Source organism: Gavialis gangeticus, unplaced genomic scaffold (assembly GCF_001723915.1).
Source record: "Gavialis gangeticus isolate Ggan-Ray unplaced genomic scaffold, GavGan_comp1, whole genome shotgun sequence".
Lineage (NCBI taxonomy): Eukaryota > Metazoa > Chordata > Crocodylia > Gavialidae > Gavialis > Gavialis gangeticus.
This window is the reverse complement of record NW_017729031.1, coordinates 5,894,258-5,921,835: the sequence shown is the minus strand read 5'-3', so window position 1 is coordinate 5,921,835 and position 27,578 is coordinate 5,894,258. Positions and strand designations below refer to the sequence as shown.

Below are 27,578 nucleotides of genomic sequence, written 5' to 3'. Positions count from 1 at the left end.
AGGGCCTTTTGCTCTTCTTTATGTCTTGTGTTGAGGGGCCAGGAATTGTTACAATTCATGCCTCAGAAACTAGTCCCTGCTAGCCCCCCAGGAGGCATACACCATGCAGGGGGACAAAAGAAAGACAGAGGAAATCCAGGGCTGCTATCCATGCTGCAGGGCACAGCTAGCCACACCTCTTAGTGGGTGGTTCACGCACGCACACTCAATCCACTCTTTAGTGAGCTTCAGAAGCCCTGGAGCTTGTCTGAGGTACAATACCTTCTGTGCTGCCTGCCATTATAGGTCTTTATCTGAGAGTCACAGTCATGCCCTTGATGAGAGTTTATATTGTATGAGAGTTTATACAATACCTATGGAAGAAATGGAATTTTTATTGGAAAGATGTGTCTGTTGATTGTCCATCTCTTAGAGTTTGAGAGCCAGCAGCTGAACTGGATGTTAGAGATGGCAGGTAATTGCTGGACAACTTATTAGGCCTCTGGGCAATTATTTCAGTTCTTATATACACTTTAGTTACTTACCCAGTGACAGCTACAATCTGGTCTGACCCTTTAAATGGAACAATACTAATATAAAGTAGAAATTCAGAGCAGACACGATAATCCGGATTACCTGCATAAAGTCCTAGATCATCTAGGAATTGACTGATGTCAAAAGGGTGGGCAGATAGGTTTGAGTGTAAGCCAACAGGAAATGGAAAGGCTGAGGTGATTCTGAAAGATGTTTTAAGGAAAACCAGCAGCACTTTCTGCTCCACTCTTGAAGCAGCTCTCCTCAACTATCAAAACTTTAAACATTCAGACAATGTTGATAAATAATGGTAGGTTGAATCAATTCCTGAGCATTGTAAATGTGTTCGTGTGCAGCATTTGTGTTGACAGAAATAAGTATGCGGTGTTATGATTTGGCATGGTGTATTCACTGTATATTTACATAGGATAAACACACTTACTGCAGTGTGATGTATAAATACTGTACAGTCTTTGAGACATTACAGCATTGTGTAATTATGTAAGCAATCTGAAAATGAAAGGGAAACTTAAAAGTCATTATTCAGTATACAGGAGATAAGGAAGCCCAATAGTGTTGCAAGACATGACTATTATTTCTTGTCCATTTGAAATACGAATGCTGGAGGAACTGGTAGAACATACCAGCAGCTAAGACTCTTCCTTCCTCCTCAGCTCATAATTTTATGCTGTTTGTCAGCTCTTGTACTTGGAGAAGGTGCACCTACTCATTCATACCCACTCTATCATCACATATATGCTCAAAGAGCTGATTTCTCAAGGACAGTAAGGGTACCAAGTTCCTGTGGAGTGAGAATCAAAGGTTTCAAAGGTAGATGGAAATGGCCTTTAAGATGCCTAAAGTTGTTCTGAGAATGGGTCTGAGCCAGTGGTTGGGAAAGTAAAAGAATCTGACTGACAAAGCCTACTATTTCCATACCCTAAATGCTTGAGCTTGTCAGCCTTGCACATACTTTACAGCTGTTGTAAATGTTAAGGATTCATCTTTGCTATAAATCCATTGACTTTTGTGGATACACGAATTTGGCTAAAGGTATCGTGGTGTCTGTGAGCAGGAAACTTCCCCACCCTGGTATCTCTGAGGGTTTTACCAGTGTGAGGACCCTAGGATCAGACTCAGAGTGTACGTACAGAGTAACTTCTATAACTCTAATGAAGAATATTAACTGTAGCTAGAAACCACTTGAAAAATTAGGTTTTAGTATCTCTAATTTTTCCAGGTTAATTATTGTTCTAACCTCATTCTACATCCCTCAACCCTGTGACAGGTGAATGCTTGCCTATGAAAGGTGTTCTGTGCTGTTTCTGTCAGTTTAGCAACTATAAATGTTAACTTAAACTGGAAAAGTCCTGATTTGGGTTAGGCCCCAATTTTGACATGCCTTGTATAAAAAGACACAAAGGTGTGGTCCCTACCTAGAGGAGCTGGCAATTTAATTTAAAATAAGTGAATTTAAAAAGATCACTTATACGATTGACAATTTTCACCTTCTTGAAACCTGATTAACTGCAAAAATGTGACTTGTGAAGAATACTGTTCCAGTGTGGTGTTTTTTAGTGTTATCCCAAACTGTTTCCGTCTCAGCTTGCTTGGTGACATGTACAATCATCCATCTTACATTTTAACACTACATAATTCTTCCTGAGTATTTAGCCAACAGGGTTTACCTTGTTGTAGTCGTGTCCCGCTCTGTGGTTTGACTCGTGCAGTGTGTCTCGCTAAAGGGACCTTCCGCTCTCTCGGAACCTCTCCTGCCATGACTTGATGGAGGATTTCAGTAGAATTCTGTCCCACAGGAAGCAGAAGGCTCCTTTGGTAGGACACCTCTCTCTGACAAATAGTCCTCCATGGCCCTTGATAAGACACCAGGCCTATAACAGGGGTTCCTTCATCCCCTACACCCCCACCATGGGCTTCTGAATGACAGCTATTGGCTCCTGCTGTTCCAGTTTCATAGCTAGGGAGCTAGTCCCAGTACCTTTCAGTCTGTATGCTGACTCCCGCTGGGAATGAGGCACTGTATCTCCCCGGATGGCTACTGGGAATTCTTCTAAGTCCGTTCCCCACAAGGATAAAGAAATATGGGCAGGTGTACTGCCCCTCACCCTCTGCAACTGACTCTCTCAGGGGAGGGTCCCCCTCTCCACTACTTCCAGCATCTCTTTAGGGTATCGGCTGGATGCTCCCAGCCTATCAGCGTCGGCTTCTGCTCCTTTCCTGTGGCTCGCCTCTCCTGTGTTAATATGAATCACCTAGGGTAAACTAGTGTCAGATGTTCCCTTTTCTCAAGCTGCCATTCCCCAACCCCTGTGTTCCCAGATGGGGCCTCTTTCTTTAGAGGGTCCTGCTTCCCTAGGGAATCTTTTAAGGTGCCAGACCAGGGTTGTGCTGGCTGCTGCATACCTTGGAGTGTCTCTGCTGCCCATTCCCGCACTCCTGGGGTTGTCTGTCCCTTAACCTGGGTGCAGCAGGAAAGGAAAAGGTTCCCTCACACCCCAGGGTGCCTCTGCTGTACGGTGTCAGGACCAGCTCGCTCGCTGCCCCACTCTGGCCCTCGCTGCTGTTTGTCTTGATGCCAGCAAGGCAGCTCTGCTCTTGGGGTGTGAGGGAAAGGGGATGAGTGGGGAACTCCCTCTCTCAGATCCCCTTGTCCTTCTACAGTTGTCATCTGGATATTTATTTCTAGCATCTAATTAGAATGTAGAGCGAGTCAATGCTTGGCTGACAGTTATTTATGTATTCCTTACAGGAAAGGTTTCAAGTGAAGAATCCGCCACATACATACATCCAGAAACTGAAGGGCTATCTTGATCCAGCTGTGACCAGGAAGGTAAGAAGCATTCTGTTTCCTTTTGTATGCTCTCACTTCTTCCCTAATAGGAGGAATCATCATGGATTCAGAGTTCCTTCCTCCCTTTGTCTAAAAGGTCCTGAAAAAATCTCTAAGGTCTCAAGATTTCAGATACAACAAACCAGAGAGAGGAACAAGGAGAAATTTGCAAGACTGCAGTTTTCACAGTTCAGTTGGCAAAGAACTAAAGAGGTGAAACAAATGAGGAGCATCTGGCAAGAGCAAAAGAATGATTTAATGCCTTGTGAGTTCAAGGTATAGGCCGAAAGAATATGGAATGAAGTCTTGGATCTCAAGGTCCCTTCTTGAAACCTAGGCAGCGTTAGTCGCAAATGAAAAGCTTTGTCTCCAATGGCTGTCTTCTCATCTATTGGAAAAGAACGTCGCCTCTGTTCAGATCTTAGTGACCGTTTTTCCACATGCCCCAGCCCTGGCATTACTTGGCTTCTTCCTGGCCATCTCAGCAGAGATTTCAAGGGCAGAAAGGGCCAGGACACTGAAACATAGGTGTGAAATGTATTGCATCCATAAGATATATTAACACTGTCGTCTTAGGTCTGAGAAGGATTTTTGCTGTATACTCATGTACAAACCCTTCATTACTTACATGTCTGATTGGAGATCTGGGGAAAGGCCAAATGTGCTTTAGCCTGAGTTGATATGCCCTCACTTTGCTGTGAGGATGCAGCCAAGACTGCTGTGGTGCTGATAGTCCTCCAGTGTTTTTACCACACTTACCCTAAGGGACAGCTAAGTTCTTGCACAAGTGATACAACTGGCTGGGAAAGACTGTCACGCAGGCAGGTGAAAAGACAGTAAAATATGCAGAAATACAGGCAGGGCCTTACTGTAGGAACACTCATACTTCAGCTAGGAAACCTGAGATTAGTTGTGCAGTATATACATACCCCGAGTCTCAGTTTAAGGTAGAATAACACTATTTGCCTGAATCAGTTTAGCACTGCTCCCTTGACTCTTTTTAGTGAGATACCTTTTTATCTGAGTGCCTACATAATCTTTCCCCAGCAGGATCAAGACCTGTTAACAGCTCTTAGACAAATGCTGTTACACAGTTCTAGAGCAATCTTCTTGAATTGAGACGGAGGTATATTGGCAACTTAAGTGAGCGGTTTGCTGTTGTCATTACTATCCCTTCGGTAGAGGAAATTGTGTATAACTTGCTTTATGTCTACACTGGCTAGCTTGAGTACTGAAGTCTTTCAGCTGCAGTAGCATGAATCTCTGTCTGCAGGGGAATAGTGAGCTCTTGCAGTACCCTTGGCAGAGTGCTAACAGAGATCTGGGGAGGTGGGGCTCTACCTGTCCCATCTCTCTCTGCAGTCTGGCAGCAACTGGTGCTACAGTTGAGCACCAGTAAGTTTGCCTCAAAGCAGCTGCAGTATGGAGCACTAGAGTACACCCCTCCCCCTGCAGGAGTCTTTACTGTAGCAGGTACAGCCTAGCCCTAGAAGCCAGACAGCCACGTGCCTAGTAGTAGATGGAGGAAGGGGCTGGGTGTAATGGTGCCCTCGCTGGGATTTTTGCCATGGTGCGGACTTCCCAGGGACTGCTCCTGGTGCCTTGTTTGCTCCCTCTCTGCTCCATTTCCCCCTCTCAGATATGCTACCATGTGAGGAGCAGCTCCTCCCATGCCAAAAATCCCATGGGGGTTATGGGGTACCATTGTGCTTGACCCCTCTCCCCCATACTCTACTGGGTGCAGGGCTGCCCAGCTTCTATGCTTAGGCTGCATCTGCCTTAGCAAAGACTCCCAGGAGAAATTCTGGTGCCCCTCTAAGTCAGCGCCTGGGGTGGGTGCTCTGCTCATCCCTCTCTAGTTATGCTACTGTCTGTGTGCGCTGATTTACCATCTGTCTCAAGCTAGGCTGATTTAGGTACCTGCAATAGCTCATTTTCAACTAGCTTGGATACTCTGCAGTGCACTGCAATATGTAGTGTAGACATAGTCTTATTCTTTGAGGCTTTCAGGATGGCAGAATATTCATATATTCCATTGAATACAAACGTTGAATCATAAGTATTGGGTTACCCTAGTTGTCAGCTCGTATCTCGTGTTGCTGTTTTTAACAGCCTTTAGAAAAAAAGAAGGTAACAAGAGAATAGCAGCTCCTGTCATTGACTGGTTCTTTTTCTTGCATCTTAAACAGTCAGTGCTTTGTATTGCCATTCAATTAGCTTAGATTGGTGCCTGGGGAAAAGTACATATCCTGACACATTGCTTGGAAGTCCTGGACCAACCACATAATGTAGCTGAGGTGGGCCTGTGTTACTGAAGAAATGCAAAGGAGCTAGGTATCATTTGCTTTCCTGTTGGCCTTCATTTGCCCATTGTTTCAAAGTTGCAGTAAAAGTATCTTCTGACACAATGTCTCTCTTGTTATAAGATGTGAAAAGAATGAGAATCCCATTCTTAACTTTTAAGTTTGTCTGCAGCTGATTACGGTAAACTTTTTAAATGGAGAACAGGGGTTCTTGTGTTTTTCCTGGAAGAGTTTTGAAATTCATTTAGTGTTGGGTTTCCTCTCTGGTCAGTTTGTGGGCACACTGAAACCTTTCTTGTTCCACTATTACTATCAGACTCCCTCATAATGACAAAACCAATGCAACCTAAAAATAACTAACTCCATGAAGTCTCTCTCTTCGGTTTTATTTTGTGTCACCAACAGCCTTTTCTCAGTCAGTCTACTCTGAAAAGGGGAAAGATTTACAGATGGGATCTCTAGACTGATACTTGCTCTTGTGGGGAGTATTCACATTACCATAATTATTACTGGAATGAAGGTTGTGTCAGCATTTTCTGTGGTAAACCCATGCATAATCAAGACGAGGGAGTTCCAAATTCTGATGTAAAATATATATTTGGGGTTGTTATTGGGCTTTTTTTCCTCCAGGGAAAAAAGTTATTTTTCCATCTAAGCTAAATTTTCAAATACTAAATTTAACCACATTTAAATTATACATTTTTAAACAAATCATGGATTGGTGGCTTCTAATACCTAAAGAACACTTAAATGTCTCCAGTCAAGGCTGCGAACAGCAAACAAGTTGGAGGATAATGATTAGGGTATGAGAAGTTTGGGAATATTTATTCTATTTTTGTCTGTCCCCCTTCCTGTCTTTTCCCCCTCTTCCCCCAAAATCCTAGTACAGACAAGTTATTGTTGCTCTTACTTTGGAGTTAGTTGAGGTTACCCTACAGTAAGGGCGTAGAGTTGCCCTTGGGTAACCATACTGAAGTAAAAATTATTAATAGCTTATCTCTATTAGGATGTTACAGTGAAACAACAGTATCAGTATAGGTACACACCTTTTTGCACTGAATGCCTAGCTTACAACAATTAACTCTTAATTAATTATGCCTTTGGTCCCATTTCTCCTTCTTCCTTCCTCCCACCCTCCACCTTTTTCTCTCTCTCCTAGTGCATCTTCACTAAGAGAAAAAGGATGTGGTAACCCCAGTTGCTAGTTAGAATGAACTAATATGGGATACAATCCAGGGGAGAGAAAGGCAGCTTGTAGTTTCCATGTGAGTTATCTGGCTGAGTTGAAGACTATGGGGGAAACCCAGTTTTATCTTGACCTGGTAACTCACGTGACCTTTATAGCTTATCTTGTCTTCACTAAGATTTTAGCCTGTGCTAATGGACTAGCATCAAGTACATACCTTCTTAGCTTATAAATCCAAGATCTATGATGATGAGACACAGTTACAGCATCATCACAGGTATAATAAATAATTTCCATTTTCCTGGCCTATTTGGACTCAACAGTAAATCACCCAGGGCCACGTCTCATGTTTCACGTCTCACCCAGGGCCTCTGGCAGAGCAGTGGCTGATGGCCCTGACCAGAAGCAACATAGCAGTGGCTGTGAGGTGACAAGTTGGGGTAGCACTGCTGAGAGTCATTGCTGAATAGCTTGCTTTCAGTGCTGCGCTGCCCTGCTTCCAGTACAGTATATGGAGCTGCTGTTGAGCACAGTAAGTTTACAGTCAAGATAGAACTGAAGTGGATGAAGAATACATAGTCTTTTCTTGGTGTGAGTGGGTAAAAAAAGGAGGGCATCACTGGATCTTATTGACTGCCCACACACAAGAGTTAGTGTTGCTATAGCAGCTCAGACACAATGTGGAGATGAACTTATTTTCCTTCAGCTGGGAATGCTCTAAAGGTCCTTCAGAGATCTTCAACAACTATCAGCAGCTTTGCAACTGCAGAGGGTGAAGAGAAGCCTTGCCACTGTTCCTCAGGGACATTTTGCCAAATGTAATTCCTTTAGAGTGAAATTGCAGTTATGTTGTTTGAGAAGTCAAAGTATATTTTTATTAGAGCATTCTGTTGTGATGTAGTGTAACTTAATCTATGACTTCATATTGCAATTAAGCTGCATCTCATCCCAACTTCCAATTTTTTAGACAGAAGTTTGCACTCCCAAATGACTGGAGCACACAGATGGTAGTACTTTGATCCCTAATTATTTGTTTGCTCCCACAGATCACACAGTTAGATGTAAATGCTGGTAAGTCTTCTGTTATGGGCACAAAATCAGAGGTCTAAAATTACACATCCTTACTGCTTAGATCCATAAAATGTAATTGCCTATGACATATTCAGTGATAAAACAGAAATTGTAGTATAAAAATGCACATTCCTTTGACAAGTTTCAATTTTCGCATTGCTTACACATTTTCACATGAGTACAAAATTTTAGTTGTGAAAAGTCATTTTCTTTAGTTTAATTTCTTTTCTTTATTGGTCTGATTGACAGTCTTATATTCCTCAGGATTTAGAAAAGTTCTCAATATATTTGAAAATTATTACCTTCTATTTGCCTTCTGTGAGATTTTGATATTTTTTAATAGCATCAAAAGTCTAAATATTTATTAGTCTAAATAAGATTCCAAGTGTGTTTTCTCAAGTACTTTTTCCCTTTATTGAATTATAGAAATTCAGAAGACGAGTCCAAGAATCTACACAAGTACTGCGAGAACTGGAAATTTCTTTAAGAACAAATCATATTGGGTAAGAGCTTTTAATAATCTTATGACATAGATCTTTAGATCAGCAGATGGCTAGCTCTGGGCAAATTTCTTCATTTTCTCGTAAAGATTGAGGAGCTAGGACTTAGACATTGCAGTGATTAATGGTGCTAGCTGGGGCCCCATCCAATACACTTTGAAGTAAAGATTTTCATTGACTTTTGCAAAACCTGTATCATACCCTAGGTAAGTCAGAAGAAAAATTAACCTTGAGGTCTACAGGTTAGTCGGCTGTCACAGATCCAAATTTACCATGTCTGCTCAGAAAGCATTGAGTCTGGAAGAATAATGAGTTTATGTGGAAGCAGTGACATGCTGCATTTGAAGCCTTTGCATGATATGCTTGTATGGTGCCTGGCTTTAGCTAACACACTCAGGATTTTACTTTCACAAGTACAAAACTTTCTTACTTTGTATATACTCTCTAAATGTACATTTAACTCAGTTTTGGCTACTGTAGTCAGGACTAAACTAAAAAATGCATGGAGTATAAAGACATGTTATTAGTATGCACAACAAAAGATTTATTTAAAGCAGGGCTGTTAAGCTTCAGAGGGACTAGTGGCCACATGCTGCATTATTTGTGGGCTAGTAGCTGCATGCCCGGGCTTTTGGGACCTCCACCATCCAAATGGTATAAGCCTCTCCCCAGCTTATGACTGCCACCAGGCAAACCTCCAGCTCTCTCCCTGCCCCCCACTGCTCCAGTATGTGCATTACAGGTGCATCCTGCCACACAAGCCCCATGCTGCCACCCCTACCACATGTGCAAGGTGGCAGCCCCCTGCCACTGCCACATAAGCAGTGTGAGCTCCTCCCTCTGTTGTAACTGCCTCTGTCCCTGCCATGGGAGGTTACTGCTATGCTGCCCTGCCCCAGAGACCCTGGCCACCACAGTGGCAGGAGCAGTGGAGGGGAGTGGTGGTCAAATGGGAGCCCTACTTTAACTCCTTGCGGGCTGTGTGCAGCCTGCAGGTTGCCAGTTGTACAGTGCTGCTTTAAACTTTGTTGAGAGATGCCAAGATACATGAACCTAAATTAGGTTTGCTAAGGTAAACTTTTGCACTTGCTGATCATACTTGTGTGGAACCAGGAAAGTAGCAGTTGTTAGCAGCTTGGTTGAGGCAAAAGAGTAATCACATTAGTTTATTCTCATCAGAAAACTCTGCCAGTTTTCATGAACTCACAAATAGTCACTGTTTTTTACTTTGGATTGAATTTTGCTTTTAACTCCAAGCTCCCTTTACCCTGAGGTAGAGTTTCCACTGCTTCTTACTTGTAGAGAGATACTACCCAAGAGATCAGGCAGATGGGGTAATACTGAAGTGATTGCATGGATGCAACATGCTAATTCACTACTTGGACAGTGGCTAGTCATTTGATTTCCTAGAAATAAACTTTGAGGCGTTTCCTCTCAAAAGATTTCAGAGACCACTGTGACAAAAAGCTGCGACTGCTCTGTCTAGGAGCTCCTTGACCCCACTGATGATGTAAGCAGTCAAGAAAGCATCTTCAGCACAGTTGTAAGGATGTCTTTCTACTGTGCTTCTTTTCTTACATAGGCCTGGAACAGTTGCTGATCTAATTAGCTATATGAGAGTTGTATGACTGTGTGGTGGCTGGAATTATGTGACGTGCTGCTAAATCCCAGAGACTATATATGGGAACAAGCAACGGTAAAAGAGTATTATGGATTCAGATCAAGATTCCACTCTTTAAGAGCCAAGACTCCAGTTAGCAACCAGCTGTGACAAAATATGGTAGAGCGCTACATGCCTGGGATTTCCATGTAACGTCAAAAGGCTTTCTGAAACATTACTGAAATTAAATTAAATTGACCATCAAATATTGAAGCGAGACCATCCTTTTTAATATAGTGCTGGCAGAGTTGCAGTGTTTCAGGCTGCATCTGCTGGAATAAGCCAATGCAATCTGTAAGCAGTTGTAGCGGTTTGTCAGCAGCTAAAGTACAAGCTACACAATGTTGTGGACCTTTTTCCATGGAATTGTCAATAGAAACTTTCAACACATCAGCTTACTCCTGCATTTTGGAAGAGTTGTACCAGAGCTGTCCTCTTGGATCCTATGGCTAATTGTGACTTAAAACGCATGTTGTCCTTCAGTGACAACTAAGTGGTCATGTGTGGCTACTGCTGTGCTGTGTAGAATTAAATGATTTTTAACTGATAAATGGGTTGTTTAGAAGAAGATCCTTCTAAAAATGACTCTTCTCCCCTGGATGCCTATGAATCTTTTAGGTAAGCCTCTCATCTATGAGAGGAACCACCCACTTTCAATGTCATAGTTTCATGCCAGAAGGAGCTTTAGGACAAACCCAACAATAACATGTATTACACATCATTACAGTATGATTATGGAAAATCTGTTGACCCTTTAATTTTTCTGGGGTAAACTCAGCTTTGGGAAAATAAGGAATTATAAAAAAACGCACTTTTATTTGTAGTTTTCGGTAGTAGCAGCCCCACTGTTGGCTGGATGATGGTACTTTTGTTGCAAAATAATAGTTTCTGAATGCAGCTATACAGAAAGCTCCTTAAAGTGGGGATGTATAGGTAATGGAAATGAGTAGGGAAGACTCAGTGGTCAAGGCCTATTTAAAAAAAAAAAAAAAAAGTTAAAATCTGTGAGACATGCAACTATGCTCAGTGAGAACTTTGAGAGTGGGATTTGGAGCTCCTGAATTGCTATAGAGAAAATTAAGTCACTGTAGGTGACTTGGCAAGAAATGATGAAAGAGGCAACTTGTTATGCTAATAGAAGTAAAGTACCCCAGAAATTTATCTGCCCCAGAGGAGTTTCTCCACACTTAAACAGGTATAGTTGAGAACAGAATCTGATCCAATCTTTTAGCACTTCAGTGAATAAACAGATGTCATTACATGTACTGTTTTCTATAATGCTTTTCTGTCTTGGATATATTTGAAACATCATTTAGAAACACTTCAACACTACTGGGATACTGCAGCTGTCTACAACACAATTCATCTCCTGAGCTTTGCTTTGGCTTCTGCTAGGGAAAAAAGTGCTTTCTTCCAAGGTGGTCGACTTGCTGGAGAGGGCCTTAAACTAGGTGCATCGGGGGACGGGTGTGCAGAAGGAATGCAAGCCAGCGGACAGCCAAGCAGAAAGGACATAGAGAGGGTGGTCAGGGAGGTGTCAAGAGTCTGGAATGATGTCGGGGCAGTGGGGAACTGAGGGTTACTGATGAGGGATTTAAGTCTCTATACACAAATGCTAGGAGTATGGGGAATAAGCAGGAGGAACTGGCATTTCTGCTAGCAAATAGGATATATAATGTCAGAATAATGGAGACCTGGTGGGATGCCAGGCATGACTGGGCTGTATGCATAGAGGCCTACAGGCTGCACAGAAGGAACTGGGTAGGGAAGAAGGGAGGATGTGTAGGTCTTTACGTAAAGGAGCGGTATGCCTCCTTGTAGAATCAAACTGGTTTGAGAGAAGGGCAACTTGAGACCCTCTGGGTCAAGATACCGGGTTGCGGATGAGGAGAAGGGGACTTGAAGGTAGGTGTCTACTACAGACCACCAGACCAGGAAGAGGAGCTGGATCTGGAATTTTCTAGAGAACTGATGGAGGCTGCACATTCAAGAGACATGGTTGTCCTGGGTGACTTCAGTTACCCTAATATCTGCTGGGAGGAGCACTTGGTCAGGTCTGACTGGTCATGTAGGTTTTTGAAGAACTTTAATTAGTACAGGAGGTGAATGGGCCAACCAGGGGGAAGGCTTTGCTGGATTTGGTTCTAGCCAAAGGGGACAAACTGGTGGGAGATCTGAGGACTGAGGGTAATCTGGGAGATGGTGATCATGAGATGATAGAATCCACTATCCATCATAGAGCAGGGAAGTCAACCAGTAAGGCAGAGGTACTTGGAAAGGCTGACTTCATTGAGCTTAGGAAAATAGTGGGAGGAGGGACTGGAGGGGAAAGGAGTTCTGGAAGGGTTGTTATCCTTAAAGGAGCAATCCTTAGAGTGCAGAAAAGGTCCATTCCATATGCAGGAAAGGTAGTAAAGGGGCCAGGAAGCCCTCTTGGCTTACCAGAGGAGTTAAGGAGCACTTAAAAAAGAAAAAGGAGGCTTACAGGCAGTGGAAACAAGGGATAGTCACCAAGGAGGAATACACAAGTATAGCCCATATTTATAGGGAGAGGATAAGGAAGGCAACGGCAAGTGAGATCAGGTTGGTGACTGAAATCAAGAACAATAAGAAGTCCTTCTTTAGGTATATAGTGAGCAGGAGGAAGACCAAGTGAAATGTGAACCTCTTACAGAATCAGATGGGACAGGTGATAGCAGACAGTCAGGAGGAAGCTGAACTCTTTAATGAATACTGTGTCAATTCATAGATTCCTAGATTGTTAAGGGCTGGAAGGGACCTTGCAAGATCATTGGGTCCAACCCCCATGCACCAGGCAGGAAAGACAACTGGGGTCAGGTGACCTCAGCGAGGTGCCGTCCAGTCTCCTCCTGAAGATTTCCAGGGTAGGTGATTGCACCACCTCTGGAGGGGGTTTATTACACAGTCTGGACACCCTAACTGTGAAGAAGTTCTTCCTAGTGTTAAGCCTGAAATGGTCTTCCAGGAGTTTGTGGCCATTACTGTTGTTTTTTCCCAAGGGTGCCATGGTGAACAGTTGTTCGCTGAGCCCTTGATGTGTATTCCCCTGATATAGGGTAAGCTGCTACCAAGTCCCCTCTCAGCCTTCTTGCTTTTAGGTCGAAGAGACTGGAGTCCTTCAGCCTTTCCTTGTATGGCTTGTGTTGGTGTTACTGCATGCAAATGGTGATTGCCCACCTGGTTGGATACTGGATGGAATGGTTGCGGGGGGTGGGGGAAAAGAGGACCAAGAGGTCAGTGCCAAACTGGTGAGGGAGCACTTAGATTGGCTGAATGTCTTCAAGTCAGCAGAACGGGATGGACTACACCTGAGAGTGCTGAAGGGCCAGGATATCATCCTCCCACTGTACTTGGCCTTGGTGAGGCTGCAGCTGGAGTACTACATCCAATTCTGGGCTTTGCAATTTAGAAAGATGAGGAGAAGCTTGAAAGAATCCAGAGGAGAGCCATGTGAACGATCAGAGGGCAAGAGAGCAGGCCTTATGAAGAGAGTCTGAGTGCCATGCGACTCTTCAGCTTGGAGAAGCATAGGCTCAGGAGTGACTTGGTGGCAGCCTATAAGTATGTAAGGGGTGTACATCAGGAACTGGGAGAACATCTGTTCAGCAGGGCACCCCAAGGGAAGACATGGTTCAATGGTCACAAGCTCCTGGAAGACTGTTTTAGGCTGGACATAAGGAAAAACTTCTTTACTGTCCAAGTCCCCAAGGCCTGGAATAGACTTCCCCCCCAAGGTGGTGCAAGCTCCTACTCTGGACACTTTCAAGAAACATTTGGATGCCTATCTTACTGGGATCCTTTGACCCTAGCTGACTTCCTGCCTCTTGGGCAGGGGGCTGGACCTGATGATCTTGCGAGGTCCCTTCCAGCCCTAATGCCTATGAAATCTGTGAATTGGCTGGAGTCATTGCAGGCCCATTGGCAAAGGTATTTGAAGACTTGTGGTGCTCAAGAGAGGTCCCAGAAGACTGGAAAAGGGCCAGTGTGGTGCCAATCTTTAAGAAGGGGGGAGGGAGAATCTAAAATCTTAATAAATCTCTTATTGTTGGGTTTGTCTTGATTTTTCTCAAGTTTTCAGTAAGAACCCACAGTAGTCAGGTTCTGCAGGAATTGATGTTTTGGTATCACTGGACTGTAGTGCTTTGGGCCTCCTGAATGCACTACTCACCTGCTCTCACTGTGCATGCCCCAGACCGGCGAAGCTCTGCTGAGGCTGCTTCTCACTGTTGGTCTGCAGCATACCAGACAGATTTTGAGAAACATTGAGGGGCTTGGTGGGTTTACTGTCTCATTTCCTGGTTTGCCATGTCAGTAGCTGGAGTGTGCTTTTTGGTGGCACACTTAAATTTATGACAGGATGTGGGATGCACATGCCCTGAGACTGGGGCAAGCAATTATTTAGGCTGCCTAATGAGTTTTGGTGAGCTGTTGAGGGCTGCAAAGGTAGCCCCGCCCCTTGCCCAGTTGCGATCTTGGGACCAGATGTCTTCCCGCTAACCTCTAACCTTTGCCACCAGAAGTCCCTCCCCTTGCACCCTGGAAGTACTCCTTTTGGGGAGGGTGGGCTGCCATCTTGGAACCAGGAAAAAACAGCATATACTAAAAGTCAAACATTACTATAACATATTTTAATTTTATTACGAAAAGTATTTCTGTCGTGATTTGTGTTTGTGTAGTGTATGTGGAGGTGATTGCGTAATAACTCAAAAATCAAGACTTACTTCTGTATATTGTGTGTGGGGTGTGGTTGAGGGTAGGTGTGTGTATGGTGGAGTGTGGGGGTTTGTGAGGGGGTGTGGCTGTGTGTGTCAGGGGCAATGGGGCAGGGTGTGGGTGCGGCTTTAGTGAGGTGTGAGGGAGGGTGGGAGGGGTGTAGAGACCCCCCACACATTCCCTCCTATGGTGCGCAGCCCCTGCTGCTGGTGGCAGCAGCAGCAGCAGCCAGTGGTGGGTGCTCATGGCCCACGCAGGTGCTGCCACCTGGAGATGCACAGCTCAGGCTAGTACCAGTGGTGGCAAGGACCACAGCCAGGCCAGCCCACCTCTATCATGCGGGACTTTGAATGGTGCACGTACAGCTCCTGGCACTTGCGCATCACCGGGCAAAGTCCTGCATGATAGAGCCGACTGTCTTCACCGCTGCCTGCCATGCAGGCCCCGGGACTCTGCTGGGAAGCAGGGGGCGGGGCTCCCCTCCACTTCTGATGGAGTCCCAGGACCTGCATTCAGGGAGTGTGAAGGCAGCCAACTCCATTGTGTGGGGCTTCCCCCAGTGACGTGCATGCTGGGAGCTGCACCTGTGCTGTGCAGAGCCCTGTGTGATAGAGGCGGGCCAGCTTAGCTGCGCTCCTTGGTGACACTTGCATCGCTGGCTGGAGCCTCGCACCGCTGGGTGGCAGTGCCTGCTTGGGCCCAGAGCGCCCACTGCCTGCTGCTGCTGCTGTCACCAGCAGCAGGGACTATGCACTATGGGAGGAATGTGTGAGGGATCCCCCACCTTCCCTCACAGCCCTGCCCACCCAAGCTCTGCGCTCCCTCCATCCTACTGGGTGCAGGCTCTGTGCTGCCACCAGCCCCAGCCTCATGCTCTGTGCTTCTGCCCAACTGCTGCAGCTGCCTTGCTGCTTCCCTGCCTGGTGCCCGGATTGAGCGGGATGCCGGGGAAGCTGAGCAGGTCCCCTCCAGAGAGCTGTGTGTTGGTTGGGCCCACAAGGGTGAGAGCAAGGCGCACAGGCTCGGTGGGGTACAATTAGTTGGTGGGTGGGCTGGATGAAATTGCCTGGTGGCCCAGATCCAGCTGATGGGCTGTATTTTGCCCACCCCTGCCTTAGACTATCAAGCTAACTTTTAAAAAAATGCGGTCATTTGGTATGAGAAGCCAGGCGTATTTTAAATATATCAAGCATTTTCTGTCTTGTCTTTAACTATTAATTTGTTGCTTATTTCCTTTACCTCGTGGAAGATTGTTGTATGCTACTGTGTGGAAAAAAACCAGATTCATTGTAACTGTTGTATTTCAAGAAACCCATAAACACCAATCTGTTATTGGCAGGTCCAATGGTTTATGCAGCTTGTTGTGCCACGATGAGTGTGGATTTGAACTGAAGCCTGGCTATAGAGGTAGTGTGGTCATGTTACCAGTCTATTAGGTAGTCCGAATAGGACACCATCTCCCAGTACAATTTTTTTTTCATGTAGAAAGGGACTCATATCTAGCTTTTCTTCAGCAGTGCAGAGTTCATGGCATAGGTATTGATTGTATGGAATGTGTTGCTTTTATATTACTGCAAATGTGTTAGTTCTATTTATGTATATTTTAGGTCCTTTATTCCAAAGTGAAGACAGAATAACTTTTGCTCAATGTATTTCCTTTTACACAATGGATATGCTTGTGGTTTCATTGAAAAGGAATACAATCAGCCCCCCACCCCCTGCAGAAAACAATAAAGTGCACTGATACTCTAATGGTTTTTTTTAACAGATGGGTCAGAGAGTTTTTGAATGAAGAGAACAAAGGGCTGGATGTTCTGGTGGAATATTTGTCATTTGCACAGTACGCTGTCACGTAAGTAAGACATGACTTGTATTCATCAGGGTTGCAGAAACAAAACAAAGGATCCAGCACTAGATAGCAAACCCGGGAGAGAAAGATCAAGTTTGATGCTGCAGTCTTCCTGTGAAGTTGTTTTCATTGCAGTAGCTTGGCCTAAAATTATGTAGACACTTTAGGAGAGAACCAGAGTAAAATGCAAAATTAGTCCAAAAATGTTAGATCACAGCATACTATCGAGGGAAAAAAGATACTTGTTTATATCATTAAGCTTTCAGTCTATTTATTTTTAAGACTGTAATCACATCTGTTTTAGCTTTGATTCCCTCTTAGGGGGACAAAGTGCAACAGTTGAACAAATTTAGTTTTATATCAAGATGCATGCTTTTTTTTAAGTCTTCCTTTTCCAAAGCTTCTTCTATATCTAGTTCCACAGAACTCCAGTGACAGTCCCCCTCTCATATATAAGTAGGTAACTAATGTTTTCCTAAACATTATTAAATATTTTTCATTTGTGAGGAATATTTATGTGATTAAGGTTGAAGTAAGTTTATTTAAACTTTTCTTTCCTATTCAAAGCAATGTACGCACATTAATTTTTACAACGTCCCTGTCAGGTGAGGTAGGTACAATTGTATCCATTTTATGCGTAGGCAGATTACAAGAAAGATGATAAATTTTAAGACGATCCAAAAAGTCAGAGACAATGCCAGAAATAAAACAAAGAATCCCTGGCTCCCAATTATCTGTTCTGAACACTGGGCAATACTTCTAAATAGATATAGGTAACTGTACTATTTAAAGTAATGTGACTTTGGGAAAAAATAATTGTGTGCCAGTGTAAGCCATTGTATCACCATTGTCTTGAACAGAAGTTCAATGACGTATTTTAACTGAGAACCACTTCTCACATACCCACAGGATTTCATGTCATTATTTTCATGCTAAAAGCTCTAACTATAACATAATGTGGTAAGAAAGGGTAGGACTGAGGATTGTATTAGCAATGCAAACTCAGCTGAGGGGAGTCAACACTTTATTTTTAGATTGGATACATACAGAAGCATATGACTGTTGCTTAGAAATGAGATTTTTTGATGGACTTGTAATAAAACTAATGAAGGAAAATTACATGTTTAAAAAATGTTGCTAACACTGGAAAAATGGCTCTCAGCACAAAGCTATGCCTGTTTAAAGACTTTGTTCCTAAAATTGTACAAGTGCATGCAAGTTAGCTTGCCGAGGTTTTTTCCTTCCCTAACGTGGTAAACATGAGTAATGACCTCAAAAAATGTAAGAGGAACAATCAGCTCTTGCTTGAAATGGCAGAACTTTGGGCGACGAATCAAAAATCAAAGAATATCTGTAATGATTATGGTAATATATTACATGTGTTTGAAGGTTAGCTTTGGCCAGCAAGCCAGTATAAATGCTCGGTCACATATTGATGGATGAAACTAAATTAGTGCTCACACAATGTATAGATTTATTAAGATAAAATGAAGACAGCTTTGAGCTTCCCCCTCCTTCCAACAAGGCAGTGTTGTTCATCAACAAATCATCCAATGTTGTATTTATTTTACATTTAAATAGAATAATACACGACTGTTTGATTCTTCCTAAATTATATCCCTATGTTGTTCTTTCTTCTTTTGTCAAGGTCCAGGTTTGCTGAAAAATGTATTTGAAGCTAGCTCAATGTTTCAGCTGAGGGGAAATTGTTTTGCATTGCTTTCTTTCTTTTTTCTTGTAATCTGCTGGGACCTAGTAAAATCTGCAGATGTTTAACAGGAAGGAAAATGCTATGCACCTCTTTTCTGTGCAAGCCTATATTGGAATTTCTATTTCCTTTCAGTTTTGACTTTGAAAGCTTGGAGAACAATGTAGAAAACTCAATGGATAAATCCAAACCTTGGAGTCGTTCCATTGAAGACCTGCACAGAGGAAGTAACTTACCTTCTCCAGTTGGCAGTAGCATTTCCCGGTCTGGCAGGCATTCTACTCTACGGTAAGACCTTTTAATCAGGTAGCAGGATTTACCTAGGAAACAACAGGTGTGCAAGTCAGAAAAGATCGCCTTGGTTTTTGAGTTTCAATGATATTTTTTATATTTTACATCTTTCATTCCTAAGCGGTCCACAGACTTAACATCCACAGGAAACGTGTCACTGTGCTATGAGCTCTGAGATGGAATGAAACAGCAACTGAATAACCCACAGCAGCAATATGCCACAGTTGAGGGATTTGAGAGAGGAATACTGTATGCACTTGCAATAGTAGAGTAAATTAAGCAGGCAGAGTATAATTATTCAAGTTAGAAGTTGGCTGGTACACTAGGAACAGTATTTCTTCTCTTGCAAGCAGTGCATTTAGGTGTTTACCTTGGCTTTGTGTCCAATGTCTCATTTCAAATGCATCATCTTCCACAGTACCATGCACTCCTAGTACTGTGTAGGAGCAAAAAGTAAAATCACTTTCCTACTTCAAATCCAGCATCATTTCTGGAAGCGTTGCACATTTTCCTAAGAGTTCTCTCACCAGATTTTGAACACATATTGAACCTGTTTAGTCTGTGGTAGCTGACAGAATCATAGCCTGAGAATGGAGAGTTATTTTATGTGCCTTCATGCTGTGTCTTAGGAATACTTTTTCATGATTATAAAACATTGGATGTTATCTTTAGGGCACGAATGTGGTCAGTTGTATGGGTCAAGATGGTGTAGTATTCAGTGGCTTGTTGTTTTCAGTTGTTAAGATTTTGTTAGATAATACTGGGAGGATGAATAAATCTTACAAACCTGGAACCACTACAGGTTTAGTAATTTGTTCTATGTCTGCCATTCAAGGTTCAGTAGTAATTTGACAAGCCAAGCTAGTTTTGGGCTCTGAGTCCAAGGTCAGCAGATATCAACAATTCAGGCTACCACTGCAGTTGGAATGGATCTGGAGTCTGGAAGTTTTAACTGAAGGATTTCAGGAAGTCAAGAGGAAAACAGTGGAGACATAGAATTGGACAGTTCTTGCTGCAAATATACAAAACTATAAAATGAAGTGCAGTTATATTGACCCACAGGTCAAGGTTTTCCTGAAAATACAGCACAGGATACATCTATTTTATTTTGTTTTGTTTTTCTGTACTGAATTATCAAAGGGCAGACAGCCTGGATCATTTAAATCTTTGTAAAGTGACTGTCATAGTGCTTGATACTTCCGTGTTCCTGAGAAGGTCAGTTACAAAGTGCAAAAAGATTTAAAAATAGGCCTTTAAGTCGGAATCTAGTGTTTATGCTTTAAAGACATTATTTGAGGCAGAATGTAGTCCTGTTTGACACTAAAAGACACAGGACAGTTAGGTCAGGAATGAAAAATTCAGGGGTGCATTACATGTTTCTTACATTTTTCTCTTCCTTCCTCCTATTCTGTTCTTTCCCTTACCTCTTCCTCCTCCTCCCATACATCTCTTCCCTCCCTCTTTTCCAAACCTCTTTGTCATGTGCTAACATTCCCTTCCTTAACTTTCACACATCTTGCATCCATCTTTCAATATGCCATCAGATCGGTTTCTCTGCCTGAACAACTTCAATTCAAACACCGCCAGGGCTGCTTTTCACCCAACTGTCTCTGGAGTGGCTTCACTTTACACTCTGCTGGTGAAGCTTCAAGCCGGAAAACCTCGTAAGTCATGGGTGTAAGGTTACACCCAGCCAGATCTGCATAGTGCATGGTAGCAGGTCTAACACTGCTGCCCATGTATTATAATATGATAACCATATGCCTTCCATGAGGCACTGAGCTAAAAATGAATGGGGGCTTCCAGCACTGGAAAAACATGGTTATCACATTATAATTCATATTTCAAAGTGTAGTTTGCTTCTGTAGGGTGGGTTTAGTAGAAAGAAAATAAAAATGTATGTGAAAATGTTTATTGTTCATAATATGATATTATCCTTATTAGATTTATATAGAGAGCAATAGTTATTGTCCATAATGCTTCCTAACTTACTTTGAATAATAGGTTCAAACCCTAACTGTGTTTTTACTCAGATTTTGAGGAGAGTTTTATCCAAGTGAGGACAGTGGCCATAAAATTTAATTAATAAAAACAATTTCACTTGCATCAGAAAATGCTGTGGAACTGTAACCTACTAGGGCAAAGCCATTAGCTAGTCATGGTACTCCAGTACTTTGTCCTGAACATTGGCAGCTGTCTACAGAGTCCATCAGAATGATGTAGCTTGGGTAGAAACTGTATTTTATGGCAACTGTCTTTCAAACTGGCATATAATTAGAATCAAAGTGCTTTATTCCCAAATGCAGACTTTTCTGTGTGGACCTGATCTATGCCCAAATGCTGAATTTTCTCTGTCCCCCTGACTTATGCCCGTGACTTGACAGTAGTTAGAAGTGTTCTTTTGTTGGAAAATATGGATGAATCCAAACAACTTCTTTTTGCAAGAGTATCCTAGGCCAAGGATCAGCAAGCGTGGGCCACCCTTTGCAATCTAGCTCCCACTGCAAGACACAAGTCTCTGCTTTCCCAAGTGGCCAACTGCCTGTGCTTACTTTTGTTTCTGATCTTCATCTTCTCTGCAGCAAGGGTAAACACAGATGTGACAAAGCAGAAGGGAGCATTGCAGAGAGGATGGGCAGCACAGTGTAGCCCCATGCCATCAATCCACTGTGTACCAGACTGGATCATTACAGGCCAGATCAGACTTCTTCATGGGCTGGATTCAGTCCATTGGTGTTAGGTTGCTAACCCCTGTTTTAGGCTTTTGTTAGTAGCATGACTCAAGTCCAGGATGGTTTTTCTGGTCAAAACCAGAAAGAGAGCTGGGTGGTCAGAACATAATCCGCAGCTATTGGAATCTCAGGTTCCTAATCATTAACATTTAATTATTTATATAAAAGTAAAATAGATACATCAGGAGATATTAAGAGAATCCTATCATGTAGTAGCAAACAAGTAGGTTAGGAGGCTCAGCAAGGATGTGGAAGAAGAACACAGGGTTTAGAGACCACAAGTTAAAGTCTCTGCTAAGTGCCCTAAGCATTGGGCCATTGGCTATCCTTCACTCTCCCTCTCTGCTTTTGGTTTTTGCAATTTTAAAAAAAAATCTTGGTTTCATCCCGGAGAAATGGGGGAATAGGGAAATCTTTGGACAATCTTATTCATCTTTGCTTCAAAGCTCAACAAAAGCTACTACAGAGGTTAGGATCCTTTGTTGTCCTTGAATTGTGTTTATGTTTAGTTAGAGTGCAATGCATATGAAATCAACAAATGCTGGGAAATATGTTTGGGACAAATGCTGATCTCACTAGTAGCAGTGGAGTCTTCATATTGGCAAATCCCACTCCAGCATCCTGAGAAAAATGTATCATTGTTGTAAATTCATTATTGTTAATTACACTCTGTTTCTGTTCTTTGCTAGTCCCCTCTCTTGTATATGATAAAGACTATCCTTCAGTTTTCAAATCTTAACTTTAATTAACTTCTTTGCAGTGCTTTTGAATAGCTGCTCTGCGTATTACAATCTCATATTTGTTTCCATAGCAACTGATGTATTTTAAAGAGGAAGAAGCAAAGTGAGTCTGGGGAAGAAAACAAAAATGGCGATAGGCTAAGAAATACATGTAGCTTACATTTAATACATGGTAGTCTAATCTGATGTTCCCTGAAGCTTTAATTTTACTTTCTTGGGGTGACAGAATTACTATAATTTGAGAGTCATTTTAGATGCATGCCAATTCTCTGTATTCCAAGTCACCTACATACTGTACTTTGGTTATACTTTGATAAACTTCATTTCTATCGTAGGAGTACATGGAAGCGTGTCTGACTTAGTAATGAGCAAGACTGTCAGGTATTGGTCATATGCAGGATATGTTTTTTTCTGTACATAGGAGTATGTATACACATACCTATATTTTATAAGTAAGAGATGGAATTCTGATAGGATTTGGGGGTGAAGGCAGCAGGAAGGAAAGGGGGAGTTTGAGGACACTAGGAGGAGAAATGAGAGCTACTGTGCATAAGACATTATATAAGGAGATGAGCACCCATACTTGGAGGAGAAAGGAAATGTCAGCAGGATGACACACACAGAATTTGTAGGGGTGTGAAAGAGTGAACAAACAAGGTCTTCGCTCAGGAGCTGAGCAGGGGTGCTTGGTGAAAGAGAATTATGTATTGGGAGACCATGGCACTGTTCAGTACACACATGAAGATACAAATCTGTGCGCGCGCGCGCGCGCGCGCACACACACACACACACACACACACACACACACACACACACACACACACACACACACACACACACACACACACACACACACACACACACACACACACACACACTGTAGTTTTATTAGGCTGTAGGAATTTAGAACAGGAGTATAGAAATCCATGGCTACTTAATTTTTTACTTCAGTGTATTTCCTACATAGAAACAGCTTTACCACTGTTTTCCCCCCCACACCTCTTATTTATTATCTGTCATTGTGAGGGATCTGGCTGAGGAACCAACTTCCAGATAAAAGCAAGCAAACACAGAATCAAGCCATTTTTGGTAAAAACCTACCCCTTCTGTCAGCAAAATGACTCTCATAACACTGAAACCCTCTTTCATTGCTTAGTCCCTACTCAGGTACACAACCTCAAAACTAGAAACCCTATCCTAAGCAGGTTGAGACCTTCGAAAGATTGTAATACCATAGAGACTCACTCCATGAAGTCCATTATAGACTTGCCTTATTTGCGCTGCATTTTATATGCAAGGGGTTCAGATATTTTGGTAATGAATGACAGGATTGAATACTTTGACAGATAGATAAGTAGATTGAGGAAGTGGAATAAAAATCAAGCTGTTCATGAATATGGTGCGTAAGGATTGGTGACCAAGGTCCACACCTTAATTTAAGCACATAAGTTGTCCCATTTAAATCAGTAACGTTGTTTAGTGGTCTAAGTTACACATGTGCGTAAGTGCCTTGAGAAAATTGAATGTTTGTTCATTTTATATACCTCAGTTTTCTGGAGAGGTGTTTTAAACTGTCTATAAAGCATCTGTAAAAGCTCCATGTATAGTTTGTACCAGGGTAGACTCCGTGCTCTATTTGACTGCTCTGGCTTCAGTCTTATTAAGTCCTGAGGAACTCTTGCATGTGATTGGCAGTCCCTGTTGGTAGCATTAATAGAGAAGCATGGTCATGGAGACTGAACTAATCTCATAACTACAAAGGTTTTCAGACTGGCAAGACAACTGATGTGAGGAAGAGTGAACTTTCCCCTTCCTCTGTTATCCCAGGTCTCTGGTTTCCAGAAGTGCCAGGTCAGCAGCTTTCATGAGAACTAAATTAATTTACAAAATATTTGGTAAATATAATAAAAAAGAAATGGTTGCACTAGTAGATACATCTCCTGTTATTCAGTGTGGATAAGAAAAGATTATAGAACCTTGGTTGTAATGTATAATCAATAAGCATCTTACCTTCCTTTTGACTGTTTTTTTTTTTTTCCATGTGGTGCAGGGTAGCAGATTTGGAAATGTTGGGTCAGACATACACCCCCACAGCAACCAACCATCAATGCAAGTACAAAACCATAAAGTAGCTGAGCCAGATGTGACTCCCTGCCCCTGACAGTAGGAAAATATTATGAACTAGAAGCTTGCACATGGCCAGGTTTTCTCTCTTTCTTACTTTTTCGAAACCAACTTTTTATAGCTTCTCTTTAAAGGCAAGACAGAGGAAATAAAAGAGGAACCATATGAATTTAATTACTAGAAAAAATATACCATCAGTGACATAATCTCTGACCTGCAGCAGAAAGGAAATCAAAACCAACAATGTATCCAAATGCTCAAATCAACTGAACATTTGGTAACAAGAAATGAAATTAAAGCTATGGAAGATCAGGCCATAATTTCATCTACCCAAGTTTGGCACAGTTCTTCTAAGTGAGATGTAGAGTTACTGCCAATGGGTCCTGCCACTAGAAACAACATAGAGCAGTGTTGCAGTTGCCAGTAACTAGAAAAGCAGATTAATCAATATTCTGGTGCACAGAGTCAGAGTAAGAGAGTTCAGGTACTAAAACCATCATTAGTCCATGGTCCTTTATATCTGTGTGAGGGAAGAATAATTAGGTATAAATGAAAGGCAAAATTTCATTCTTTAATGTGCACCCTGAATATTTGCACTATGTGTTTTTACAGCATATTCTGCATTTACCTTTTATCCTGAACATGGATGAAAATTCTGAGTGCTGAAAGCAGAATACTTATTAGTGAAGGAAGGGGGAAAGCAGGGATAGTGCCTGAAAGAAAAATCTAAAGCACTGAATAAAATGTATAGAATAGGAAAGGAGTAAACCTAGTATCAGAACCTTCAGGACTGGAAATCTCTCCAACTCTGGGCACAGAGGTGGACTTGATAACTTCCTTTTGCAGCTCTAGCTTTTCCATATTTTTTGACTGGCTGTAGAAAGCTTTGTTTCTAGAGAAGTCAAAACAAACATTTGTCTATTCTGTTTAGCTGCAGTTTTTGCCAGACCTCATAACTTTTGACTACAGATGATGTTTAACTCCCATGAATATCTTCCCCTTTTTCAAAAGAGATGAATGTAGGAGATTAAATGTCAGCCTTTTAAGATCCAGCTTTTCAAAAGTGTTCGCTAACACAAGGATTTGATTAGACAATCTAGAAAGATACCAGAATCAGTAAGGGAGTGGAAGAGGGGATGTCTCGATTACGCAGACATTTTCCAGATAGTTTCTGGGTATATATCAGATTTTTACACTGCAGGCAATGAAGGACTACAGTAATCACTAAGAGTAATAATAATAGTAATAATAAAAGAGTAATAATAATTCAGAATAATTTTGCTCTTCAGATTTTTTTTTTTCTTTTTTCTTTTTTTTTTTGCACTCAAAGCAGCCTAAAATGATGGATTCTGGCTTCATTCACCAAGTCATGCTTTATTAGCATTAGGGGATGTGTTCCCATATGTTACAGCTGATGGAAATCTGTAGGTGCTTCAAGAGACCGTGGAAATGAAGATGATGTGCTAGATACTGAAGAGTTTTCCTTTAGTGGCACAATTGGGATAACAGTAATTTTGATTTTTACCATTAAAATGTTGCTCATCCTTTCACTCCTGGGAACTGACATTAGAGAATGACAGAAAAGATTGCTCCATGACTACAAACAACTTCCAGCATTGTATTGCAGCTTTTTCCCCACTTTTTGACAAAGATGCATTTTCAAGGGAAAAAATAGCTACATCTTACCTCTCTATTCAGGTTCAATTGTGGGCTTTAAAAGGAAAGTCTATAGTTGTATTGATTTCCTTTTTGCCACAGTGAACTATGCATTACATTTTATTTCTATTCATTACAGATCCCTAGTCCTAGCAAGCATATTATGAATGATTTATCTGTAGTTACCATCTGCATTATACAGTCAACCCAAGTGGTTGGCCTTTAGGTCTCCCAACTTCCATTTTTGTCAGAATCTATACCTTAAAACTTAAGGTTAAGGTTGGACAAATAATTACCGACTTTAAAGAGAACCTATGTCTTCTGTTTTTAGCAAAGCTGGAACTGGTTTTGGTTACTGTGAGCTTGATGCATGTTTTTACATCCAAATCCAGATAAAACTCACTAGGTTTGACTGTTTTGTTTTATATTTTTAAGTTCCTTTTATGCCAAAGCACAGGAGGTACAAAGTCATGCAATTTGAAAGCAAAGAAAAGACTTGCCTATGTTCCTGAAATCTAAAACTGCCCAGATCGAACTAGTTTTCCTAAGAATCATTTTGGTTAGCCCTCCATAGCTCAGCACTCATTTGACAGTCATCTGTCATGTAAGCTCCTGTTTCTTTCTCTTCTGGTAGCATAAACAAATGCAGTGATGGGATTTTTGCAGGAGTAAAGTGTGCTGTTATCATTTTCTGGCATGGTGAATTCCCAAGTCAGTTAAGGAAGTTTTCCATGATGCTGAGATGGCTTACTTATTCAGTTTCATAGACCTTGATTGGAAAAAGATTTTGCTTTTATATCCTTTTGGAAGGTATGTGGCAGACCTGCAAAACCTGACTTTTTCCTTGTGAAGACTTTTTTTTCCCTTTCCTATGAGGGCTGGCTTACCAGTCACTTGCACGTGGCATCAGGAAGCTCTTGGAATTTTCAGACCAAATGAACTGCAGACTGGTATATTCTGAAGACTTTGTATCCATTTCCTGTTAAATAGAAACCAGTTTCTTACTATAATTCTCAAGAGATGGAGAAAGATGTTTAAACTCAAGGAAGAGGCTTGGTGAAATAGAATTAAGGTAGTCCTAAGCTGTTGTCATCATCTTCTATTTGCAGTAGTATCTGGTGACCACAGTCTGGACTGGAACCTCATTCTATTAGGTGCTGTCACTGACACTGGAAGATGTAGCCCCTAAAATGCTGCATTTATGTTTTAAAACACATGGATAAACTTAATACACTGCTCGACCTGGTACTGGCAACTGAGGATGACCTAATCGGTGACCTAGTGGTCGATGGGAAGCTGGGTGACAGTGAGCACAAGCTGATCACCTTCACCATCTGCCGTAAAGCTGACAAGTCAGTCAGCAACACTGAAGTCCTTGACTTCAGGAAAACCGACTTTGACAAGCTTAGGAGGCTTGTTGGTGAGGCCCTAAGGGACCACGACTCAAAGGGGAGAGGAGCTCAGGAAGAGTGGTTCCTCAAGGGAGTGAACCTCAGTGCACAAGCTAATTCTATTCCATCTTGGAGGAAAGGCAGCAAGGGGACATCGCAGCCCCCCTGGCTCTCCAGGGATCTAGCAGACCTCCTGAAACTAAAAAGAAAGGTCTACAAAGGATGGAGGACAGGATTCACCTCTAAGGAGGAATATTCTGCACTGCTCC

General features: G+C 42.2%; 1 protein-coding gene across 9 annotated transcripts in view; it reads left to right on the top strand.

Annotated features, from left to right (window-relative positions):
• The window catches only part of FMNL2 (formin like 2), a 318,749-nt gene that overhangs the window by 214,958 nt on the left and 76,213 nt on the right, over positions 1–27,578 (top strand). For all 9 annotated transcript variants that reach the window (XM_019522397.1, XM_019522402.1, XM_019522393.1 and 6 more), the window contains exons 3-6: positions 3,284–3,364; positions 8,351–8,427; positions 16,587–16,670; positions 18,511–18,663. In XM_019522397.1, coding sequence (XP_019377942.1) covers positions 3,284–3,364; positions 8,351–8,427; positions 16,587–16,670; positions 18,511–18,663 — 395 coding nt within the window. The remainder of the gene's footprint in view (positions 1–3,283; positions 3,365–8,350; positions 8,428–16,586; positions 16,671–18,510; positions 18,664–27,578) is intronic.